Raw genomic sequence first — 10,850 nt, 5'->3', positions numbered from 1 at the left:
ATATACAGAGGAGAGGAGATCTATATATATATATACACAGAGGAGAGGAGATCTATATATATACACAGAGGAGAGGAGATCTATATATATATATATATATATATACAGAGGAGAGGAGATCTATATATATATATATATATATATATATATACAGAGGAGAGGAGATCTATATATATATATACAGAGGAGAGGAGATCTATATATATATATACAGAGGAGAGGAGATCTATATATATATACAGAGGAGAGGAGATCTATATATATATACAGAGGAGAGGAGATCTATATATATATATATACAGAGGAGAGGAGATCTATATATATATATACAGAGGAGAGGAGATCTCTATATATATATATATATATATATATATATATACAGAGGAGAGGAGATCTATATATATATATACAGAGGAGAGGAGATCTATATATATATATACAGAGGAGAGGAGATCTATATATATATATATATACAGAGGAGAGGAGATCTATATATATATATATATACACAGAGGAGAGGAGATCTATATATATATATATATATATACACACAGAGGAGAGGAGATCTATATATATATATACAGAGGAGAGGAGATCTATATATATACACAGAGGAGAGGAGATCTATATATATATACACAGAGGAGAGGAGATCTATATATATATATACAGAGGAGAGGAGATCTATATATATATATATATATATATATATATATATATATATATACAGAGGAGAGGAGATCTATATATATATATATATATATATATACAGAGGAGAGGAGATCTATATATATACATATATACAGAGGAGAGGAGATCTATATATATATATACAGAGGAGAGGAGATCTATATATATATACAGAGGAGAGGAGATCTATATATATACATATATACAGAGGAGAGGAGATCTATATATATATATACAGAGGAGAGGAGATCTATATATATATATATACACAGAGGAGAGGAGATCTATATATATATATATATACAGAGGAGAGGAGATCTATATATATATATATACACAGAGGAGAGGAGATCTATATATATACAGAGGAGAGGAGATATATATATATACACAGAGGAGAGGAGATCTATATATATATATATATATATACAGAGGAGAGGAGATCTATATATATATATATATATATATATATACAGAGGAGAGGAGATCTATATATATATATACAGAGGAGAGGAGATCTATATATATATATACAGAGGAGAGGAGATCTATATATATATACAGAGGAGAGGAGATCTATATATATATACAGAGGAGAGGAGATCTATATATATATATATACAGAGGAGAGGAGATCTATATATATATATACAGAGGAGAGGAGATCTCTATATATATATATATATATATATATATATATATATATACAGAGGAGAGGAGATCTATATATATATATATATACAGAGGAGAGGAGATCTATATATATATATACAGAGGAGAGGAGATCTATATATATATATATACAGAGGAGAGGAGATCTATATATATATATGTATATACACAGAGGAGAGGAGATCTATATATATATATATATATATACACAGAGGAGAGGAGATCTATATATATATATATACAGAGGAGAGGAGATCTATATATATACACAGAGGAGAGGAGATCTATATATATATACACAGAGGAGAGGAGATCTATATATATATATACAGAGGAGAGGAGATCTATATATATATATATATATATATATATATACAGAGGAGAGGAGATCTATATATATATATATATATATACAGAGGAGAGGAGATCTATATATATACATATATACAGAGGAGAGGAGATCTATATATATATATACAGAGGAGAGGAGATCTATATATATATATATATACAGAGGAGAGGAGATCTATCTATCTATATATATATACAGAGGAGAGGAGATCTATATATATATATATATACAGAGGAGAGGAGATCTATATATATATATATATATATATATACAGAGGAGAGGAGATCTATATATATATATATATATATACAGAGGAGAGGAGATCTATATATATACATATATACAGAGGAGAGGAGATCTATATATATATATACAGAGGAGAGGAGATCTACATATATATATATACACAGAGGAGAGGAGATCTATATATATATATATATACAGAGGAGAGGAGATCTATATATATATATATATACAGAGGAGAGGAGATCTATATATATATATATATACAGAGGAGAGGAGATCTATATATATACAGAGGGAATAAACCTGTGTTACTGCAATCCTTTCCTGTGAGAAATACTTCATTATATAGAGACATGTCAGGGGGGACACTATATACGGCCATGACTGTGTGTATATATATAGAAACATGTCAGGGGGGACAATATATACGGCCATGACTGTGTGTATATATAGAGACATTTCAGGGGGGACACTATATACCACCATGACTTTACCAAACATCAACGGGATTTTTTAGATACGGGCACCAGGAGGAAGAAAACCAAAAACAGGACAAACAGAAAACAATGTAGGAGCTCAGGACGCAAACATAAACTCAAGAAACACACAAAAGCGAACCGAACGGAATTAACTCATTCATTACAAGGGGAATTTTCAGTAATTCATTTTTCAGCGTCTATTTTGAGTTCTGAACTAATACAAGTCCTGGCAATGGGGATTTGGTACCTACACAGAGGGCAGATCTGTATCAAACGATCGGGGACGTCTACGAGTTCATCAGATTGATCACAGTGAAAAAACATTTTTCTGCCATAGATATTTCTGACCGAGACCCTGAGGATTTTATAAACTATCCCCCAACAGAAAACATCCCCAATGATGCATTCATCATCCCTTTAGATACTTTCTCTATTCCCAATTCTTCATTTTATCCCATTAATTCTAGATGTGACTCCATGGAACAATTCCAAACAAGGGTAGAACAGGACTTGGAAGAGTCTCTCAATAATAAGGCATCCATAACGCATAATGTGAATGGGGCCCGGCGCCAGGCGTTACAAGACTTGTCCAACAACAAAAACATCACCATGAGACAAGCGGACAAAGGGGGTCGGTGGGAATATTAGACCGTAAACTCTATCAATAGTTAATCATGCAACAACTTGATGATATAACAAACTATAAACCCCATCGAGCAGGTCGCAAATAAACTGGACAAACTTTAACAGGACGGAGTCACATTGGGAAAGATCAGTCAAGAACAAAAAGAATATATGGAAAAAGAAAAAAAGTGCGGAACAACTCACCCAGTGATTCGGAGATAGGGAGGTACGTTACATCACAGTCAGGCGATGATGAAGCGGGGAGGCGGTAGATGGAATGGGGGGAATCAGGTGTCGGGCCACAGCCGTATTGCACCGTTTGGTGCTTCATCAGGCCCCTGCAAGTCCCAAACAGTGTGATATGGCTGTGGCTCTACGACTGATATCCCTCCCCAATCCATTTACCAAACAATGCGATACGGCTGTGGCCCGACGCCTGATTCCGCCCATTCCAACTACCAAACGGTGTGATATGGCTGTGGCCCGACACCTGATTCCAACCGTTCCATCTACCAAACAGTGGATACGGCTGTGGCCCGACACCTGATTCCCCCCGTTCCATCTGCCAAACGGTGCGATACGATTGTGGCTTGATGCCTGATTCACCCCCGTTCCATCTACCAAACAATGGATACGGCTGTGGCCCAACGCCAGATTCCCCCCGTTCCATCTGCCAAACGGTGCGATACGGCTGTGGCCCGATGCCTGATTCCCCCCCGTTCCATCTACCAAACTGTGCGATACGGCTGTGGCCCGACGCCTGATTCCCCCCGTTCCATCTACCAAACAATGCGATACGGCTGTGGCCCGACGCCTGATTCCCCCCGTTCCATCTACCAAACAATGCGATACGGCTGTGGCCCGATGCCTGATTCCCCCCGTTCCATCTACCAAACAATGCGATACAGCTGTGGCCCGACACCTGATTCCCCCCCGTTCCATCTACCAAACGGTGCGATACGGCTGTGGCCCGACGCCTGATTCCCGCCCCCGTTCCATCTACCAAACAGTGCGATATGGCTGTGACCCGACGCCTGATTCCATCTACCAAACAGTGCGATACGGCTGTGGCTCGATGCCTGATTCCATCTACCAAACAGTGCGATACGGCTGTCGCTCGACGCCTGATTCCATCTACCAAACAGTGCGATACGGCTGTGGCCCGGCGCCTGATTCCCCCCGTTCCATCTGTCAAACAGTGCGATACGGCTGTAGCCCGATGCCTGATTCCCCCCGTTCCATGTACCAAACAATGCGATATGGCTGTGACCCGACGCCTGATTCCATCTACCAAACAGTGCGATATGGCTGTGGCCCGACGCCTGATTCCATCTACCAAACAGTGCGATATGGCTGTGGCCCGACGCCTGATTCCATCTACCAAACAGTGCGATATGGCTGTGGCCCGACGCCTGATTCAACCCGTTCCATGTACCAAACAATGCGATACAGCTGTGGCCAGACGCCTGATTCCCCCCCTTCCATCTGTCAAACTGTGCGATACGGCTGTGGCCCGACGCCTTATTCCCCCCGTTCCATCTACCAAACAATGCGATACGGCTGTGGCCCGATGCCTGATTTCCCCCCCGTTCCATCTACCAAACAATGCGATATGGCTGTAGCCCGATGCCTGATTCCCCCCGTTCCATCTACCAAACTGTGCGACACAGCTGTGACCCGATGCCTGATTCCATCTACCAAACAGTGCGATACGGCTGTGGCTCGATGCCTGATTCCATCTACCAAACAGTGCGATACGGCTGTAGCCCGATGCCTGATTCCCCCCGTTCCATGTACCAAACAATGCGATATGGCTGTGGCCCGACGCCTGATTCCATCTACCAAACAGTGCGATATGGCTGTGGCCCGACGCCTGATTCAACCCGTTCCATGTACCAAACAATGCGATACAGCTGTGGCCCGACGCCTGATTCCCCCCCTTCCATCTGTCAAACTGTGCGATACGGCTGTGGCCCGACGCCTTATTCCCCCCGTTCCATCTACCAAACAATGCGATACGGCTGTGGCCCGATGCCTGATTTCCCCCTCGTTCCATCTACCAAACGGTGCGATATGGCTGTAGCCCGATGCCTGATTCCCCCCGTTCCATCTACCAAACTGTGCGACACAGCTGTGACCCGATGCCTGATTCCATCTACCAAACAGTGCGATACGGCTGTGGCCCGACGCCTGATTCCCCCCGCTCCATCTGTCAAACGGTGCGATACGGCTGTAGCCCGATGCCTGATTCTCCCCGTTCCATGTACCAAACAATGCGATACGGCTGTAGCCCGATGCCTGATTCTCCCCGTTCCATGTACCAAACAATGCGATACGGCTGTGGCCTGACGCCTGATTCCATCTACCAAACAGTGCGATATCGCTGTGGCCCGACGCCTGATTCCCCCCCGTTCCATGTACCAAACAGTGCGATATGGCTGTGACCCGATGCCTGATTCCCCCCGTTCCATCTACCAAACAGTGCGATATGGCTGTGACCCGACGCCTGATTCCATCTACCAAACAGTGCGATACGGCTGTCGCTCGACTCCTGATTCCCCCCATTCCATCTACCAAACGGTGCGATACGGCTGTGGCCCGACGCCTGATTCCCCCCATTCCATCTACCAAACGGTGCGATACGGCTGTGGCCCGACGCCTGATTCACCCCGTTCCATCTGTCAAACGGTGCGATACGGCTGTAGCCCGATGCCTGATTCCCCCCGTTCCATCTACCAAACAGTGCGATATTGCTGTGACCCGACGCCTGATTCCCCCCGTTCCATCTACCAAACAGTGCGATACGGCTGTGGCCCGATGCCTGATTCCCCCCGTTCCATCTACCAAACAGTGCGATATGGCTGTGACCCGACGCCTGATTCCATCTACCAAACAGTGCGATACGGCTGTGGCCCGACGCCTGATTCCCCCCGTTCCATCTACCAAACAGTGCAATATGGCTGTGACCCGACGCCTGATTCCATCTACCAAACGGTGCGATACGGCTGTGGCCCGACGCCTGATTCCCCCCATTCCATCTACCAAACGGTGCGATACGGCTGTGGCCCGACGCCTGATTCCCCCCCATTCCATTTAAAGCCTCCACGTGATGTGACGTATCTCCCCATCTTCGAATCACTGGGTGAGTTGCTCCGCACCTTTTCTTTTGTGTTTCCATTATGCATATGTATATTCTAGTGTGCAGCACCACCCATAGGAGAGCATAGACTGCTACACCAGCCACAACATTGGAGGAATAGATTAAAAGGTTTACGTGACAGTGCCGGATCTCTTTTTCTATTGTGACAGCTAAAAGAATATATGTTACTGAATCACCAAAATGTGCAATTTTTCGTGGTTTTCCAAAAACCCACAAAATCATCTTCCCTCCCCCTCTCCGCCCTGTAGTGGTGGGTATCGACTCAGTCTAGGAAAAAGTTGGTGCCTGGAACACAACACCATCAGCTTCTTGGATGACACCCTAATTGGAGATTTCAATAGAAATGTCATTACCACGAACATGTACCGAAAGCCAACACCGGGAAACATCATCCTTCATGCCAAAAGTTGTCACCCACCTCGTACAGTGAGAAATCTGCCTATAGGGGAATATGTGAGGGCAAAAAGAGCATCCTCAACCCCGTAAATTTATGAATCCACTTTATGATATTAATAAACGTTTACAATTGCGCGGATACCAACCAACCATACTTAGAGCTAAAGCTATTACGGATGGAAAGACTTTCTCGACACCGTACTGTGGTTGGCACCCGGCAGTTTGTGAGCTGGCAGCGCGGCGTGTAGCTCAGAGAGGTGGGTGCCAAATGCAAGATTGTGGGTGTCCCCAGCAGCGGGACTCCCGCGCTCAGACATCTTATCCCCTATCTTTCGGATAGGGGATAAGACGCCTTAGGGACGGAGTACCCCTTTAAATAGGGAGGGGGGATAAGCCGCTGCCAGATTTCTCTAGAAGCAGGTTATCGTCCAGGTGAAATCCGACATGTCTGATCCACCTCTCTCCCGACCTCATCTATCGAGAGGCCTCCAAACACATTAGACAGTCAGTCAGTCCTGTTGAAGACGGCAGGTTCAGGCCCCTTTTCTCTGGTGTATGGGGGTCTTTAGCTTATCCTATGTAATAGACAGTATCAGTAAATCTGCCCCATTCTTCTTGATCTCTGGTCACCTGGATGGACCCGGTTGGTTACACTTTGGTACCATATGCCTCCGGATTATACGCCATATTGAGAGGTGGTCAGCGCCATGTTTGTAGTCCCCTTCATTATAGGGATAGTCATCATTAGGAGACGATCCACCATATTGTAATGTTCTGTAATAACCATGTTCCTTCTTTTATCCTGTCTTGCTCGGTTCCAGGAGCGGCCAAGATGATGCTCAGTCCAGAGCAGCTGGATTCAGATCAACCATCGGTGCAGTCAGAATCGGACTCTGCGGTCAGCGAGGTGAAGGGGGGCAGCGTGTCCGACACGGAAGGAGGAGGTCGTAGGATTCCGTGTCTCCCGCCACAATTAAGCCGCGAAGAGAAGAGGAGAAGACGACGAGCCACGGCAAAGTACCGCTCGGCACACGCTACCAGAGAGCGCATCCGCGTGGAAGCCTTCAACGTGGCATTCGCGGAGCTCCGCCAACTCCTGCCGACCCTCCCGCCGGACAAGAAACTGTCGAAGATTGAGATCCTGCGGCTGGCGATCTGCTACATCTCCTACCTCAACCACGTGCTGGACGTCTAGAGCTGCGGGATGGACATTGTGAGGCAGAGAATGCGGCAGGAGGACAATGTGCTGGTCAGCCTTGTGCCGGCGGTCAGCACCATGGTGAGCAGCGGATGCCGATGTTAACCCCTCGTGCTCTGAGCTGGTGTCAGTGAGTAGCTGTAGACGACAGTACAGGCAATGTGCATTCATTCTATAATAACTAGATTATTGGACCAAAGGTGACAGTGTGTGTGGTAGAGACCTCGTGTGTGTTCTGTGTAGAGTTACGGCGCCCCATGGTGGCAGCTGGGTGTATTACATGACTATATTTTCTCCCTGTATACCTATTTTACAGGAAAGCACAAGCTTTCTGCCTTATTCCCTATGCTGGACAGGACCAATCAGCAGGTCCTGACCACACGACAGCCCACATCTACCTGTAGAAGCACAATATGTTATATGGGCCCATTATAAAGAGTAGAGGAGCCCCCCAGAGCCTGGCAGTAAATCGGAACTTATAGGCGTGACTACCCCCAATAACCTACTACTACTGCCCTAATGTCACACAAACAGGACACTGAGATAGATAAGATCCTCTGAAAGCTGGTGGTGACAGACAGATCCGCAAGATTATCCAGAAAAGGGTGGTCTGTTGGGAGGAGTGGGGTCTTATGGGTTAACTGCTGTCTCAAGTGTGATAGAGTAATGTGAGGGGCCCTCCAGTCATGAGGCACAATCCTCCATAAACAACCACTATGGTGATGTGAGGGCCCCTCCAGCCGCACACTGTGTAGTCATCCATCCGCCATAACATAAAACCACCAAGTCAAGTAAATAATATGGATTATCGGGTGGTGGTCTCAGGGGATACACATCACAGTTCTTTGGGGTCCAGGGATCACATCACAGGTCTATGGGCTCTAGGCTTTAGGAGTCACATCACAGGTCTATGGGCTCTAGGCTTTAGGAGTCACATCACAGGTCTGTGGGGTCCAGGGGTCACATCACAGGTCTGCGGGGTCCAGGGGTCACATCACAGGTTTGCGGGGTCCAGGGGTCACATCACAGGTCTGCGGGGTCCAGGCTTCAGGAGACACATCACAGTTCTTTGGGGTCCAGGGGTTACATCACAAGTCTATGGGGTCTGGGCTTCAGGGGACATAGCAGAAGGGGGTGTTGACCACACAATATTAGACTGTCCCAATGTTATGGCTGATGGTGAGCCGTGCTCTGTGTTCAGGGATTTGGTCATCGTTCCGCACACTTTGAGTTGTTTGCTGCTATTATTTTTCAGGGTTCTCAGTGACCTTACAGGCCGTCCACCCTGTCCCCTGATGTTCGGGTGCAGATACTCTGGGTCCTTATACTCTGCAGCATTAATAATAATGGGTGATGTTGTGACCCCCTCCATACGTCAAACACCCAGAATCCTTTGTGTCCCTTATCACCAGCGACTGGACTGATACATGATAAATAATATGATCCAAAGATTTGTGGGTTTCAGGGTTGGTTGAATTTCTACGTATGATGCAATATTTTGTAGTGAATTTGTTTCCCTGGTTTCTACCTGATGCCTTTTATTACCGACCTTCATGAAGAAGACAATAATGTCCTCAATAAACCTTTTCTGCATATAACACGTCTCCACTTGTCTTCATTGTGAACCTTCAGCTCAGTCAGTGATGGAAACCGGGAGTCCATGTCCTCTAATCCACATATTATCACCGGAGCTCGTGGAAAGAACACAACTCCTCCTATCATCCAAAAAACACCATTCACAGGGTGGAGTATGTTGGGCAAAGAGACATCATGTGTGGAGGCAGAGACTGGAAGACTGAGGGCAAGAAGAGACATCCCCTAGGAGACAAGAGACCCAAAAGATGGTATAAACGCCCAGAGATAACATATACTCCAAAAGATGGGACATAGCCCAAAAGAGAAGACAGCCCCACAAAATATAGGATGTACACTAAAACATGGGACATACCTCAAGAGATAGGACATACCTCAAGAGATAGGAAAAACACCAAAAGACGAGACAGACCCAAAGAGACACGTTAGACCAGAGAGAGAAGCCAGACCCCAAGAGCCGAAACATACCCCCAGAGATGTGGCATACCCCAAGAGGCAAGACAGACCCAAGGAAATAAGACAGAACCCAAGAGACGACACATATCTCAAGAGATAGGACATACTTCAAGAGAGACCTCAAAAAATGAGGCAGGCTCCAAGAGAGACTGACCACATGAGAGAAGACACTCCAGGAGACCAGACAAACTCCAGGCGATGAGACAAACTTCAAGAGACCAGGTTACTGACACTGTCCACATAGAAGACTTCTCAATAATCTATGAGCTCTGATCCCATATTGTTGAATGGATTAGTCAGTGGCTGAGGGACAACAGAGGGTTGCAGTCAATGGAGAACATTGAGAGCAAGTATTGTTACCAGTGGGGACCTCGGGGATCTGGTCCTCAGGGATCTGGACCTCCGCTGTAAGGACCTCAGGGGTCTGGTCCTCGGGGATCTGGACCTCGGAGATCTGGTCCTCAGGGATCTGGTCTTCAAGCATCTGGACCTCAGGCATCTGTACCTCGGGGATCTGGCCCTTTGGGATCTGGTCCTCAGGGAACTGGACCTCAGGGATCTGGTCTTCAGGGAACTGGACCTCAGGGATCTGGACCTCAGGGATCTGGTCCTCAGGGATCTGGACCTCAGGGATCTGGACCTCAGGGATCTGGACCTCAGGGATCTGGCCCTCGGGGATCTGGCCCTCGGGGATCTGGTCTTCAGGCATCTGGACCTCAGGGATCTGGCCCTCAGGGATCTGGACCTCAGGGATCTGGACCTCAGGGATCTGGACCTCAGGGATCTGGTCTTCAGGGATCTGGACCTCAGGCATCTGTACCACGGGGATCTGGCCCTTTGGGAACGGGACCTCAGGGATCTGGTCTTCAGGGATCTGGTCCTCAGGGATCTGGACCTCAGGGATCTGGCCCTCAGGGATCTGGCCCTCAGGGATCTGGCCCTCAGGGATCTGGTCCTTCAGGGATCTGGCCCTTCAGGGATCTG

At 46.4% G+C, this 10,850-nt stretch overlaps 1 protein-coding gene across 2 annotated transcripts; it reads left to right on the top strand.

Moving 5' to 3' along the window:
* The first annotated feature begins 7,413 nt into the window (after positions 1–7,413).
* On the top strand, positions 7,414–9,409 carry LOC130326799 (helix-loop-helix protein 2-like). Of its 2 annotated transcripts, none has more exons than XM_056553365.1 (2): positions 7,414–8,723; positions 8,818–9,409. In XM_056553365.1, the coding sequence occupies exon 1, from the start codon at positions 7,452–7,454 to the stop codon at positions 7,812–7,814; it is 363 nt and encodes a 120-aa protein (XP_056409340.1). In that variant the 5' UTR covers positions 7,414–7,451; the 3' UTR covers positions 7,815–8,723; positions 8,818–9,409. The 2 variants fall into 2 exon arrangements, with proteins under 2 accessions (XP_056409340.1, XP_056409339.1); XM_056553364.1 differs by having other exon boundaries at positions 7,414–8,788; positions 8,847–9,409.
* Positions 9,410–10,850: the final 1,441 nt, after the last annotated feature.

This window comes from Hyla sarda, unplaced genomic scaffold (genome assembly GCF_029499605.1).
Source record: "Hyla sarda isolate aHylSar1 unplaced genomic scaffold, aHylSar1.hap1 scaffold_2881, whole genome shotgun sequence".
NCBI classification, from domain to species: Eukaryota; Metazoa; Chordata; class Amphibia; order Anura; family Hylidae; genus Hyla; species Hyla sarda.
The sequence above is the reverse complement of the archived record's forward strand: the minus strand, read 5'-3'. Positions and strand labels throughout refer to the sequence as shown.

Coding starts and splice junctions, on each gene's coding strand:
- LOC130326799 (XM_056553365.1), top strand. CDS start 7,452: ATGATGCTCAGTCCAGAGCAGCTGGATTCAGATCAACCATCGGTGCAG.